The following is a 16,433-nucleotide window of genomic DNA, read 5'->3' as shown; positions in this document are numbered from 1 at the left end:
TGCGTTGCTTTTACAACTGCTTTATTAAATGCTTTTGAAATATATTTTGAACTGCGAATACATGAAATGCTTTTATAAATGTTTGACGAGATAGACACAGGCAAAACATTCCTCGAATGAATTATTATGCAGACAGAAGTTCTGCGGATTATTATTGAATTATGTGGACATGATAATTGCCACCATTGAATTATGTGGACATGATAATTGCCACCATTGAATTATGTGGACATGATAATTGCCACCATTGAATTATGTGGACATGATAATTGCCACCAGTTGATGTGAATGTTATATATCGAGGGAATGATTTTATACACAGGTTATGTGTATGTTATTTTTGTGCACAAGATATGTGTACGGTTACTATGATTTATGAAAATGGTTTCGTACACGAGAAAGATGTACTGTATTTAAAAGATATCGCATGTACATTACAGGTGGATATAGGATTCGGGCCCATTTGTACCATGCAGGATTTAAATCTTGTGGTCTATCAAAATGATGAATTTTATTGTTTTATGATAAACTTATGAACTCACCAACCATTTGGTTGACACTTTAAAGCATGTTTATTCTCAGGTATGAAAGAAATCTTCCGCTGTTCATTTGCTCATATTACATATAGTCGTTCATGGCATTTAGACGTCAGTTCATCGCGATGGTACCAGATGTTATTGTATTCGTTCAGGAAGATTTTGGACGGGGTATGACAGGAAGGTGATCATCCCAGCTACCACCAAAATCTATAGCACAAGCTCGTAACAAATCTTCTAGCGTCAGGATGGTACGCTCACTCTGACCATCTGTTTGGGGGTGGAAAGCTGTACTAATATGTAGTTGTGTACCCAATTCCTCTTGAAATTTTCTCCAAAATCGAGAAGTAAATCGGGTATCTCGATCAGATACAATAGAAATCGGTACTCCGTGTCGAGCAACAACTTCCCGGAGATAAAGCTTTGATAATACTTCTGAAGATGAAGATTCCCGGATCGGTAAGAATAAGGCACTCTTCGTCAACCGATCTACAATAACCCAAATAGCATCATTTTGTCTAGGAGTTCTCGGCAATTTAGTATTTAGATCCATTGTGATTCGCTCCCACTTCCATACAGGTATTTCCAAAGGTTGGAGTTTCCAGTATGGTTGTTGATGTTCAGCTTTGACCTATAAACAAGTCACACAATTTTGAACATATTTTACAATATCACGCTTCATACCGGGCCACCAGTAATCACGTTTCAGATCTTTATACATCTTAGTAGCTCCAGGATGAATAGAATATTTTGATTTATGAGCTCCCTTAAGCAACATTTGTTTGACTCCCCCCGTTTTAGGAATCCATACTCTACTATATCGAGTTTTTAAGCCTCGAGTATCTTCTATCAACTCTTCCACTTGACCCTTAACTCGTTCAGCATTAATGTTTTGAGGTTCTAATGCACTAATTTGTGCGGTTCGAATCTCATCAATTATAGCAGGAGTAACTACCATAGCTAAACAATTAACCTTCAACACTGGGTAAATTGACTTTCTACTGAGAGCATCAGCAACAACATTGGCTTTTCCCGGGTGGTATAAAATATCATAGTCATAATCTTTAACTAGATCTAACCATCTTCTCTGCCGGTTATTAAGATCTCGTTGGTAAAAGAAATATTTTAGATTTTTATGATCTGTGTAGATATCAAATTTAATGCCGTAAAGGTAATGTCGCCAAATCTTTAAAGCAAAAACTACAGCAGCCAGCTCCAGATCATGTGTTGGATAATTCTTTTCATGTGGTTTCAGCTGTCGAGAAGCATAGGCAATAACCTTCCCCCTCTGCATAAGGACACATCTCAACCCACGTTTAGAAGCATCACAATAAACTACCATGTCTTCATTGCCATCAGGTAGTACTAGGATAGGTGCTTGAATAAGTTTCTCCTTAAGCAATTGAAAAGCCTCCTCTTGCTTACTTTCCCATTTCCACTGTACATTCTTCCTCGTTAATTTTGTTAAAGGGGTAGCAATCTTTGAAAAATCCTGAATAAATCGACTGTAATAACCTGCCAAGCCAAGAAAACTTCTGACCTCAGTAGGACTCGTAGGTGGGTCCCACTTTGTCACTGCTTCAACCTTTGAGGGATCAACCTTAATACCGTCAGCATTAATCACGTGACCAAGAAATTGGACTTCCCGTAGCCAGAATTCACATTTAACGAACTTGGCATATAGCTTCTCTTGCCTCAAAGTCTGTAACATCTGTCTCAAATGTACTGCATGATCCTCCTTACTCCTTGAATAGATGAGGATATCATCAATAAAGACAATCACCGACTTATCCAACATAGATCGACAAACTCGATTCATTAAGTCCATGAATGCTGTAGGAGCATTTGTCAACCCAAATGGCATGACCACAAATTCAAAGTGGCCATATCGGGTACGAAAAGCCGTCTTTGGTATATCTTCCTCCTTTACTTTCAACTGATGATAACCTGATCTCAAATCAATCTTAGAGAAAAAGTTATCTCCCTGCAATTGGTCAAACAAATCATCAATTCGAGGTAAAGGATATCTATTTTTTATAGTTACTTTATTTAACTCTCGATAGTCAATACACATCCTCATGGAACCATCTTTCTTCTTTACAAACAATACGGGAGCACCCCACGGTGAACTACTAGGGCGAATGAAACCCTTATCAAGTAATTCCTGGAGTTGGTTCATCATTTCTTGCATTTCAGTTGGAGCCAATCGGTATGGGCTTTTAGCTATAGGTGCTGCTCCAGGTATCAAATCAATTCGAAATTCCACTTGTCTATCTGGCGGAACACCAGGTAGTTCATTCGGAAAGACATCGGGAAACTCATTAACAACCGGTATATTTTGCAACTCCTTCACAACTTCAGTAGTATCAACAACATGTGCTAAAAAGGCTTGACACCCACGTGACAAGAATCGTTTCGCCTTCGCATAGGTACAAACCGGAATTAATCGCTTTGTCTGCTCACCATGAATAGTAATGATTTTACCACTTGGGGATCGCAACATGAGAATCTTTTTATGACATTTAATAGTCCCTTTATTCTTCCCCAACCAATCCATCCCCACGACAACATGAAATTCTCCTAGGTGCATAAAAATTAAATCGATCTTAAACTTCTCATTTTCAATCTCTAATTCACATTCCCTATACACTTTAGTCACAATCACTAATTTGTCAGCAGCTACCTCAACTTCTAACGAACATTCTAATTTACTAAGAGGCACATTCAAATGTTCGCGAAATTTTAGGGATACAAATGATTTCATTGCCCCAGAGTCAAATAGAACATGTGCAGGTATGGAGTTAACAATGAAGGTACCTGACACCACGTCATGCGACTCTTTTGCCTCCCCTCGGTTTTTGCCCACTTGATCCCACTTTCTTGTGAGACTCATGTCTTTGCCCAGCCTTTCTCTGATCTTCTTTCCACTTAGGACAGTTTGCTTGTAAATGATCATCTTTATAACAGTAATAGCACAATTTAGAAGGGCTTCGACAATTAGATGCATAATGGCCCATCTTCCCACATCGATAACACACATAACTCCCAAACTTGCATTCCCCCGTATGGTGCCTTCCACAATTCACACATGTAGGAATTTCTTTTTCATTGATTTTAACCTGCGGATTATATGGTTGACGTCTTGGTTGCTGTTGTGACCCTACTCCAAACTTTAACTTCTTTGACTGAGATGATTGGGGGGTGGAAAATGTATGTTCAACCTTACGTTTTCCTTCCGCCTCGATCGTCTTCCCCTGTAATTCTTGTTCTCGTTTCAAGGCCCGATTCATTATTTTTAGAAGAGTGTCATGTACTGCCGGGTCAATGAACTCCCGGATTTCCAAATTTAGACATCGAAGGTAGTGGTCTTTTAACAACTTAGGATTTTCTGTATACTCAGGGAAAAAACGAGACTTGTCATTGAACACACCCGTAAATTCAGCAATAGACCTTGGACCCTGTTGAAGAGCAAGAAACTCTATCCTTAACTTGTCAATCTCAGCTATTGGTGCAAACTTTTCAGTAAACATCTCCCTGAAAGTTTTCCAGGAGAACTTCGACGCTACTTCAAACCCATGAGCTTTCACCTGTACATCCCCCCACTCATGTGCTCGTCCCTTCATTTGATGGGCCGCAAATATTACTTTCAATCTTTCAGGACATTCACATATCATGAACGTCTCTTCAATTTCATCAATCCACCTCATATTAGTGAGTGGATTCATTTCCCCGTGAAATTCAGGTGGTTTGCAATTTGAGAAGTTTTTAAAATCAAATCGTTCTTTCTCCTTCTCAATAGCAATCCCAGCTAATTGCAATTCAGATCCCCCCGTTGGAGCATTCAAAACAGGATATCGAGTAACAAATGCATCCAACTTAGCATCGATCAACCTGTCCATTTTTGACATAAGAGTAGGGGTATATTGATTTGATTCCGAATCCTGCCCGCATCAAGTTCCCCACGATCCTCGTTAACAGTTTCATGAGAATGTGGAGAAAGTTCGAGAGACTCTCTCATTGGCTCTTTTTCCGCCATTTGGCCTCTTCTTTTATACGTCGTATACTCCTTTACTGCAAAATTTTCCTTATCAGATAACTATAAACTAATTTAACAATTATAGATATTCCTCCTAGTCATTAAGAGCGAACTACACTTGTTCCATCCTATACTTGGTGACCCCAGACCTTCCATATGTCTCACTATATTATAATCACGTTGGCCATACATCATTATATTATACCAAGTTCATATGTCCAGTTCGACAACACCAAATATATTCAAGTACAAAGCAATTCACACCTTAATGCCATATAATAACAAACATCTTGTAATATAACATATAACATGCAACAAATAAAAGAAAATGATTTTAGCTTTCACTTTGACACTTAAGTCTCGTTTAAAGTTTACACTAATCATGCCACGCATAAGGTTTAAGCCTAGATAATCCTATAGTGGATTACCCAAGTCTCTTAAACCACCGCTCGGATACCAACTTGAAAAGCCCCTAATTTTTTTTTTTTTTTTTTTTTTTTAACAAAATATTTTCATGACAAACACACACCATACAAAACATACAATTCCTTCTAAAAGCATTAACCCATACTGACACCTAATATTAAAGAAAATGTCCCATAACGACTACATCATACATAACTAAAAGTTGGGAGCGTTTTTGATGTCGTAGCGTGGGGTTACGAAATATACTATATTTTTAATACGGAATGCTACAAAATTTAACAAGTTTTAATTAAATATTTACAAAATGGATATACCAAAACCTTGCTACAACACAATAGGCAGTGTACCTAGTCGCGGAGTAGTATAGTTTTTAGTAAGTTCGGTTCGTTCCACAGGGAGACGGGCTTATGAAACACTTATTTTTATATAATTATATTTGTACAAAAATATATAAATATATATATAATAATATATAAAAGTGGGGGTTTTACCGTTTAATGACCGGTTTGTCGATTTATATTTTAAGCGAAGCGTATAGTAAATGACGATATTTAAATAACAATATAAAATAAATAACAATAATTGAAATGACAATAAATAAAAGTACGAGAAAAAATGAAATAAAATATATTATGCTTATTTAAACTTCCGTAACCATGATGGTTGACGTGTTGATTTTAGTTTTATGCCCATGGGTTAATTGTCCTTTGTCCTGGATTATTTAATATGTCCGTCTGGTTTTTGTCCATAACAGTCCATCGGTCATAAATATAAAATGCGAGTGCCCTCGTCAAATTATCCTTATACCCGAAGTTAAATATTCCAACTAATTGGGGATTTAAACTGTAACAAGATTTTAATACTTTGTTTAATAATTACACCAGGATGTCGACTGAGTGTAACCCAAGGTTTTAATATTTTGTTATCAATTATACCAAGTGTCCTTTGTACATAATTTCACCCCTGTTTTAATTATTCTAGTGGCTATTAATCCATTCCCGTGTCCGGTTAAATGAACGATTATTCGTACATATAAATACCCCGTCCATCGTGTCCGATCGAGTGTATATGGTAATTTATAGGGACGCCCAATTGTAAATCTTTATATTAACATTAACAAACTATCATTTAGTTAAACAAATATAAAGTCCATTAATAGCTCATAGTCTAATTTCCACAAGTGTCGTTCTTTTGTCCAAACCCCAATTATGGTACAAAGTCCAATTACCCAATTTTAGTAATTAGCCCAACATCATGATTACTTCGGCTCAAATAAGCATAATAATAACTTAGTTACGAGACATTAATTTAAAAAGGAGAACATAACTTACATTGAGTATTTATCGCGTAGTGTTACACGGACAGAATTTCGACTTCAAAAACCCGTAAAATAACCTTTACATAACCCGAACTAATCTAATATAACACTAATCTATACTATATATATATATATATATATATATATATATATATATATATATATATATATATATATATATATATATATATATTTATTATCTTATGGAGTATTATTATTATTATTTGTGTGTGTGGTCTGGTAAAAACGAGTAGAAAACTGGCCTTTTATAGAACCTGAGCTGAATCTGATCCTCATGCGACTCGCATGGGAAATAGGCATAAATCCATGCGAGTCGCATGGCTATGCTGGACAGCTCACATACGTTTGTCACATAGCTTTGCCGACATAATATAAAATAAATATAAATATATAAATAATTAATATAATTATTTATATATTATATTTTATTCTTGTGCATAGTAGACTAGATATTTTTGGTCCGTTGCGTCGGGCGTTTCTTCTTGGCTCGGGTCCCGGTTCCGGATTTTCGGACGTCTTCGCGTATTATTTTATATCGTGTACTTTGCGTTCCGCAACTTGTACTCTTGTCATTTTTAGACGTCCTTCATAAATATTTTGAACCTTTTTGATTGAATCTTGTACATTTGAGCATTTTGGACCTTTTTGTCTTCAAATCTTCGTTTACGCCTTTTGTCTTCGCACTTATTAAATATAAACGAATATTACTTGAATATGGAACAATTACAACTAAAATCTTGTCTTTCTTGGGGGATAATGCTATGAAATATATGTTCCTTTTTAACCTTATCAATATCCCCACACTTGAGCGTTGCTTGTCCTCAAGCAATACAGTCTTGAAATAGGATAATACAAATCACTTCTTTATTCTTCACACTTTATACATCAGTGATTTTGATAGAGCGGTATAAACAATGATAGTAACGATGTGGTTAAAGGTGGGTGTGTCTTTTATAGTTGCCTCGGGTTTAGGTCAACGACACTGGCAATCAAATAGCCGATTTACTTTCGGTTTCCAAAGCAAAGTGCACATTTGAAAGGCGGTTTACAGTCCCACATAACTTATAAAAATGTAGATCCTTAAGGAAATTGGATCTTTATGAAAACATTTGATCTTTTGAAAATTCAAGCTAGATTTTATCCTAGACAAGTTTTCCGGAATAACCCTTCACCGGTGTTGCAAAATATTTTTGTGGATTTTGTGGGTTTCAGATTTGAAAATTTTAGCTCAACACTTGTGATTTTGTGTTACCCACTTGCTAACCTTGTATTAGGAAAGCAACACGTCCAGTTTACTTGTCCCGTATATTACCTTTCGATAAACTACCGTCCGGTTGTAAAGGAAAGCGATGAACAAGAAACTGTTAAGGCAATGTCTTGTGACATGCAGATGATTATGGTCTATAAACGTGTCGGATGCTAGTACTATCCTTTGTAGGAGTAATAGTAAAGATTATCCTATAATTTTTCGGTCTGGCACAAGGTCCTGTCTTCGACCATGCTATGCAACCACCGTTCTTACGGTTGACACCCGATTTGGTTCAGGTGACCTAATGAATTCCAGGTGAATTCCTAGGATTTTACGTTCAATGGTAATGAACGCATTGAAAATGGGTTTTTCAGAAAACAAATCGGTTTATAATTTTGATCAAAATATTTTCTCGTTCAAGCTCGAGTTTAGATATCATTGAATTCTATGAGTTTGAATTCTCAATCTTTAAGGTCAATCTCAAGGATTGAGGAATATCAGGCTTAAATGCTGATTTTTAATCTTTAAGGAGATTATCCTTTCTGGGGATCTGATTCATTAGTCTTATCAAGCTAATTTGCACGGTGCCCCCCCATTGTACGAGATACATCCTTCTCATGGTTAGGATAAATCTGACCACTTGGCGACCCTGTTTGATGCTGAGGTCCGTGGATTTCCAGCCGATTTTAGTGATGACTTTTCTAGATTTTTCGTCAACCTACAGCTGGTCTGGACGACAACTTCATGACCTAAATCAAGAAGCGCGTGTCTTTTTCGGAAGACTTTACTTCCTTTTAATGATGGAATTGATTCATCGTGTAGATCCATCTTTCATTACAGTAAATCGGGTAAAACAGTTAATTTAGTCCAAAACAAAAACACCTGCAATAACTTTACAGAAACATATGATAGATAGTTTTTAATAACTTGGTATATTCTCCCCACACTTAGTTTCTTTCTTTGCCTTGTTATTTTCCTTTATTCCATTTTAAATGAATTCAAGCATTTTGGGTTGTTTCTCAATTTATGTCCTTTTCTAGGTAACGATAATTTCGGTATTAACACCTAGTTTTCATCGTTCATAAATATGTATAAACATGATTTTAAATTTATTTAGTTGAAAATTTTTCAAATTTTCACAAAATTTGGCAAATAAACCAAGTGTAAACCCGAGAGAATTTATAACCCTTCCCCACACTTGAGATCATGCAATGCCCTCATTTGCATGAAATCAGACTCTAATTATAAATTCATGAGGGTGATTAGTGTAGAAAAGTGATTAAGAATACCTAGTTTGTACTTACAAAGCTCGTCGAATGATAGATGGCGCGCCTCATCGTTCCTTCCTTTTTGTTTTATCACACATGTTTTTCTTCAAAAATGGTTGCTTTTCTGAACTGTTTGCTAATTTTTTTGAAAATACATATTTTACCCTAACTTATCATGCATGGTTATTAACGAGTTATGCACTAACCCGAACCCCTATTTTAACGTTAAGTGGGGTTAGACTTCCCCACACTTAGCTGACGACATGTGAAGTCGGTAGAATAAGTTCCACGAATTAGAATAGTGAGCCAGTTATTTATATCTCGGGTGGTGTATAATATATCAATGGGTTTAAAGTTTAGACTCACCCGATCGTCACTACCTAATTCTTTTTTAAATGTAGCTTTTAGTAAATGTATATGTCTCTTTTCTGGTTCTTGGTCAAATGGATCGATATACACCGACATACATACTATAGGGTGGACAATTCCCAACATTTCCTTCCGTTTATTCTCGGGATCAAAGTTTTCACCTCTATTACCCAATTGGGTGAAATCCGAGGTGTCATTATCTATTAAAGCTCGTAGTTCATATTCGGTAGATGACTCGTCTTTTGAGAATATTGGGTTGGAAGGTTGTGGAATGGTGAATTTCGGGATTGGAGTAGATTCTTCTTCATTAACGGTACTTATTGGTCTCACCATTTTGGTCTCGGGGGTAAAATTTTCAACATTATCGTTTTCCCAAGAGTACCAATTTGTCACCCTTACATCTTCTTCGTCGGTAGAGGCTAATGTGTCGATATGTTGTGAAATTGGTAAGGCTGAATAAGAATTATCATCGGGATAGTTGGTGATTTCGGAGCTCTCGAATTCATCAAAATTCGATGATTTGAGATTTTCTTGCACAATACTCCTCAGATCAACAGGTGTGTAATCTGATAGATTTTCAGCTTGCCTATTTACAAACTCTCTAATTTGTTCCTTTTGAGCATCAAGTTCTTCGAGTTTGATTCTCATATAATCTAAAGAATCTTCAAGTTCTTCTGGTTGTTGAGTTTGAATATCTTCTTGGGAATAATCCCAATTAGAATTGTGTTCTTCATAATCGTTCCATTCAGGTTCTGTGGGTGCGTAATTTTCAGTAGGAACGTAATAGTAACATTCCCATGTTGAGTGATAATCTCCACAGATTTCACAACCAGTTATTGTTTCGTCGTTCGCGATCCAAGATTGACTGACCGAATTGTCATCAACACTCGGTTGAGAGTATTGATTTAATTGATTTTGGAGTTCAAAAAGAGTTTCCAAGGCCTTGTTTTCAAAATTTTCCATTTTATTGCGATGGCCAAATTTTAGCTACAATGTGGTGCATTCACGAATTATCCTATTAGTTATAAAAATAGAAAAACTTATATAAGTTGTCCAATTAATAGACTTTTCTGATTTTGCCCACGTTTCGAATAGCCAAAAGATGCAGCAGGTAGCCAGGACCCTTTAAATCGGAAGCCCACAACTAGCCACTAACAAATCCAACTATTACTACGAACCAGAAAAATGTCAACGTCCATTAATTTAACCGCTTAAATAATTTTTCTTTCTGTTTGAGATATTAGATAAGAAATAGAGAAAATTCTAGGTCCTAAAAACTAGAGTGTCGAGAAAATATAAAGAAATAGATTGCGCGTCGAAAAGTGTCGAAAAATAAAAAGGTAGAAAAATAGACGTCGAAAAATAAAAGTAAGAAAGTCGTACGAAAAATGGCGTCGCAAAATTCTAAAGCACCTAAATCTTAGTCTAAGGAATAAGTACTTAAGGGATTTTACGGCAAACCTAAAAATCTAGAAATATAAAAATAAACTACGGCAAAATCTATATTTAAAACTAAGTACGAACGACAAAATACAAATATTACGCTAAACGACTAAAAGATACAAAATATAAAAATATATAAAAAGTTGAGAAAAAGAATAATTTTTATATAAAAAAAAATATTATTTTTATATTATTATTTATTAAAGATATTAATTTATATATTAATAAAACTAATTAAAAGTAAAATACAAATTAATTAAGAATTAAAACTAATTAATATTAAATTAATAAACTAATTAGGGTTTATATTAATAATAATAAATAAAATACCGTATTTAATGCGAAAGTAGGGTTGTATGTGGCCCTGTCAGACCCCTCATGCGACTCGCCTGGGGTTCAGGCTAAGGGTCATGCGAGTCGCATGACCTCCAGAGCCGGTTTAAATGAGGGGGGTCAAATGACAGGCTCAACCGTATTATTTATATTTATTTATATTTTCTGTTTTAAATATTAAATAAAATATATATATAATTTAAATAAAAACTTAATATTTTTATAAAACTAAAAATAGAAATATTTGATAATTTTATAAATAAAAATCTTAAAATTATATAAAAATATATATATATATATTTTTTTTTCGGTTTTAATTTTTTAAATTTTTAGATTTTTAAATTTTTTAATTTTTAGGATTTTATATTGTTTTTCTAAAAATAATAAATATATATATACAAAAATGAAAAATAGATAGTTTCGCCGACTCCCCGGCAGCGGCGCCAAAAACTTGATGTCGTAGCGTGGGGTTACGAAATATACTATATTTTTAATACGGAATGCTACAAAATTTAACAAGTTTTAATTAAATATTTACAAAATGGATATACCAAAACCTTGCTACAACACAATAGGCAGTGTACCTAGTCGCGGAGTAGTATAGTTTTTAGTAAGTTCGGTTCGTTCCACAGGGAGACGGGCTTATGAAACACTTATTTTTATATAATTATATTTGTACAAAAATATATAAATATATATATAATAATATATAAAAGTGGGGGTTTTACCGTTTAATGACCGGTTTGTCGATTTATATTTTAAGCGAAGCGTATAGTAAATGACGATATTTAAATAACAATATAAAATAAATAACAATAATTGAAATGACAATAAATAAAAGTACGAGAAAAAATGAAATAAAATATATTATGCTTATTTAAACTTCCGTAACCATGATGGTTGACGTGTTGATTTTAGTTTTATGCCCATGGGTTAATTGTCCTTTGTCCTGGATTATTTAATATGTCCGTCTGGTTTTTGTCCATAACAGTCCATCGGTCATAAATATAAAATGCGAGTGCCCTCGTCAAATTATCCTTATACCCGAAGTTAAATATTCCAACTAATTGGGGATTTAAACTGTAACAAGATTTTAATACTTTGTTTAATAATTACACCAGGATGTCGACTGAGTGTAACCCAAGGTTTTAATATTTTGTTATCAATTATACCAAGTGTCCTTTGTACATAATTTCACCCCTGTTTTAATTATTCTAGTGGCTATTAATCCATTCCCGTGTCCGGTTAAATGAACGATTATTCGTACATATAAATACCCCGCCCATCGTGTCCGATCGAGTGTATATGGTAATTTATAGGGACGCCCAATTGTAAATCTTTATATTAACATTAACAAACTATCATTTAGTTAAACAAATATAAAGTCCATTAATAGCTCATAGTCTAATTTCCACAAGTGTCGTTCTTTTGTCCAAACCCCAATTATGGTACAAAGTCCAATTACCCAATTTTAGTAATTAGCCCAACATCATGATTACTTCGGCTCAAATAAGCATAATAATAACTTAGTTACGAGACATTAATTTAAAAAGGAGAACATAACTTACATTGAGTATTTATCGTGTAGTGTTACACGGACAGAATTTCGACTTCAAAAACCCGTAAAATAACCTTTACATAACCCGAACTAATCTAATATAACACTAATCTATACTATATATATATATATATATATATATATATATATATATATATATATATATATATATATATATATATATATTTATTATCTTATGGAGTATTATTATTATTATTTGTGTGTGTGGTCTGGTAAAAACGAGTAGAAAACTGGCCTTTTATAGAACCTGAGCTGAATCTGATCCTCATGCGACTCGCATGGGAAATAGGCATAAATCCATGCGAGTCGCATGGCTATGCTGGACAGCTCACATACGTTTGTCACATAGCTTTGCCGACATAATATAAAATATATATAAATATATAAATAATTAATATAATTATTTATATATTATATTTTATTCTTGTGCATAGTAGACTAGATATTTTTGGTCCGTTGCGTCGGGCGTTTCTTCTTGGCTCGGGTCCCGGTTCCGGATTTTCGGACGTCTTCGCGTATTATTTTATATCGTGTACTTTGCGTTCCGCAACTTGTACTCTTGTCATTTTTAGACGTCCTTCATAAATATTTTGAACCTTTTTGATTGAATCTTGTACATTTGAGCATTTTGGACCTTTTTGTCTTCAAATCTTCGTTTACGCCTTTTGTCTTCGCACTTATTAAATATAAACGAATATTACTTGAATATGGAACAATTACAACTAAAATCTTGTCTTTCTTGGGGGATAATGCTATGAAATATATGTTCCTTTTTAACCTTATCAGTTTTCATTAAGCTAGGTATGAGATGGTAATTTAAGATGTACTTGGTGCTTACTAGTAGCAGACACGATCCACTTCTAATCCCGGGCTAAACTTTTCCCTTCCCGATGGTCCACCTTTACTTCTTTATCTTTTGTACCTAAAAACATTCAACAACTAAAAGTAAGCGCAAGGCTTAGTGAGATTTATGAATAATCAAACAAGCAACTAAACATCAACGTGACCAATCATATTATGCATCATATGGTTTCATAATCCTCAAATTGATGACAATCGCGATTGCACCCATGATCCGAAACATAATCCATAACGTGATCCAACATGATCACAACATGATCCAAACATAATCCATATACCATACGATGCCAACAACTTTAACAACATAATTACAACAAATAACAAAACATAACCGTATGATGGTTGTATGAAATCCTCTTGCACGGATGCAATCCGGAAATCATACAACCACTTACCTCATTTAATCATTCATAAACTCACCTTAACTAGCAAAAGCAATCAAAACGTGCAAGTAGCTCTTCCACACTTCAAGAACCTAAGTAAATATACATATTCATTAATATACAACAATTAATAACTATAACTATCGTCTTTGTTTAAAGGGGGAATTTAACTTCTAAGTTAACTTTCTTAATCAACAGTAGACTAACAACTACTCTTTTTCCATCATTTAACTACTACATCTTCCATTAAACATTTATTTATTTAAATAGAATTATTAAGTTTTACTTCAATATCATCTACTTCCACTTATAAAAATAACATACAAAACAGGTTGTGTATTCTTGTATACAACAAGTTAATACAACCTTTCAACACTAAGTAATATTATCACCTTCTCAAATTAATGAGTTATTGTTTATACATAACCCTAAAATATATAAATTGTTTACCTAATACTCTAATCAGTACATACATATACATATAACTCCTCTAACCCTTTTTTTTCACCCATTTCCCCAAATTCTTAGAGTTAGGGTTTATATGAACCAACTTTAATTTAACTAAATCAATGAATTAAAATATTACTCATACCTTCAATTTACTGATAGGGATGTTAGAACTTTAACTCTTCAAAATATGAGCTTCAGTTTTAATTAATTCTAGTTCCTTCCTTTATTTTTCTTTTCCTCACAATCGCATGACTACTCTCTGCTATCTCTATTCTCTCTCTCTCTCTCTTTTTTTAAATAATAAGAACTTGAATGAACCGGATGTTTCCATCCTCTAATTTAATTTCACGAATTTACACATTTTACCCCTTTATTTTCACAAAATACACAAAACAACCCCCTAACTTGTCAACTTGTCAAAACAGCCCTATTTCATATAAATTAATATTATCATTTACTTCTTTTTATATAATTATAGAATAATACTTATATAAAAATTTATATATATATATATATATATATATATATATATATATATATATATATATATATATATATACCTTTATAATTGGGGTGTTACACCATATCATATGGGTATTTACCAAATATCTGCAACACAACATACCTCGTTAAACAGTCCGAACGAGACTTGTTTCAGATCAAAAAATATGTTCTGTGACCCTCGTCACAAAACGAACTCAACTAAGCGACTAATTAATTAACCACATTAAACTAATTTAAAGCCACTTAATCAAATAATACCGCTAGGATCGGATTCAGTTGTTACTGGAATCACTGGCGGAGGTCCGAACGCGATGTCGGAACCCACCCACCCGATCATTTCATGGGACGAACCATTACGGGCCTACCGCCTCTCAGGAGGAAACCCCCACTGCGAATCCATTCGGGCATCACGTGTGGTAAACCCCCTCGGGTGAGGCTCGAACGCAAGACGTCTAACACCTCTTAGGCCCATGAAATTGGCGGATAACCTCAAGAGAAATGTTATTGCAGCTCATGGGGGTCGAAGCACCAACCTCCCTTATGGAAAGTCAAGCCACCACCAATACACCACCACCTATTTCTACATTGCAGTAAATACTAATCTAAAAGGTTTGTGATTATTATTATTATTGTTGTTTTAGTTTTTATAAACATTGAGAGGAACTTGAAGAGGGAAGTGAGATAATGTCTTAGTGTGTTGTTCATACGAAGGCGACATTTCTTGGAAACTGCACGTAGAGAAGTTATGAACAGGGAAAACGAGAATGCCCTTATTTCTTACTATAGTAAGCTGGCGGGATCAAACCAACAATGTGAGTGTGTTCATTAATAAAACATGGAAAAAGAGGGTTGAATTTCGTGTAAACTAAACCGAGTTGAGTTTGTATATATTTACAAAAAATGGTTAGTTTACAACAAATATCTACAACATTCACACTTCCACTGCAAATATGATATCTTACAGTTTTATGGAGCATTTAAGCTAAAGGAAGTTACATATAAAAGAAAATTAGATATTTATATGATAACAAGAAGGGGTTAAGTGTTACTCCGTAACTACCTATCAAGTTTTGTTTTTTAAACGTGGGAGCTTAGATCCTGCTTGAACTAAATATCTATATTAGGAGTTATTTAACCAAGTTCTCTGTTTGTTGAGCTTTCTGACTACTCTCAACACTTAATAGATCAAATATGCAACAATGCGGATAGCACGTTCGTGAACTGGACATAAAAACAAATTTCAAGTCACCATTGTGTCAGAATCTACCTGACACGAGTGCCTGACACGAGATTCGGGTAGTTCTTGCTAGAGTGTTAAAAAGAGCTTAAACTTATCATCCCCATTAATATAAAAGGTGCTCAGAACTGGAAGTCTGGAACATCAGCATAGTCTAAATTAGTCATGTGGGGTTTCAATAGGTTTACCTTGAACCAAAGAGCCAATGGCTTGGCGGTATCGAGGTCACCCTTACAACCTTGAGGTTGAGGGTTCGAGTCCTGCTTAGGACAATTCGTGGTGTATATATTCGAGTTAGATTTAGGTGGGTGTGTGAGTTTGCCTTTCAAAAAAAAAAAAAAAAAAAAAAAAATAGGTTTACCTTGAAGGAACTTTAGAAATGCAATACCAAAGGACAAGCCGAACAACAATAACATTATC

The 16,433-nt window shown here is 34.4% G+C and overlaps 1 protein-coding gene across 6 annotated transcripts in view; it reads right to left on the bottom strand.

Moving 5' to 3' along the window:
- LOC139900954 (uncharacterized) overlaps positions 1–16,433 on the bottom strand; it is an 86,326-nt gene that overhangs the window by 2,919 nt on the left and 66,974 nt on the right. The window contains exons 1-4 of one of the 6 annotated variants that reach the window (XR_011777648.1): positions 14,415–14,561; positions 13,860–13,914; positions 13,417–13,500; positions 4,468–4,607 (exon numbers count right to left, since the gene is read on the bottom strand). Coding sequence is in view for 1 of the 6 variants with exons in the window: in XM_071883699.1 (XP_071739800.1) it covers positions 3,967–4,444 (478 nt within the window). In the remaining 5 variants the exon portion in view is untranslated. The other 5 variants (XR_011777647.1, XR_011777646.1, XR_011777649.1 and 2 more) reach the window with 5 other exon arrangements.

This window comes from Rutidosis leptorrhynchoides, chromosome 3, assembly GCF_046630445.1.
Source record: "Rutidosis leptorrhynchoides isolate AG116_Rl617_1_P2 chromosome 3, CSIRO_AGI_Rlap_v1, whole genome shotgun sequence".
Classification (NCBI taxonomy): Eukaryota; Viridiplantae; Streptophyta; class Magnoliopsida; order Asterales; family Asteraceae; genus Rutidosis; species Rutidosis leptorrhynchoides.
This window is presented reverse-complemented; position numbering and strand designations above follow the sequence as displayed.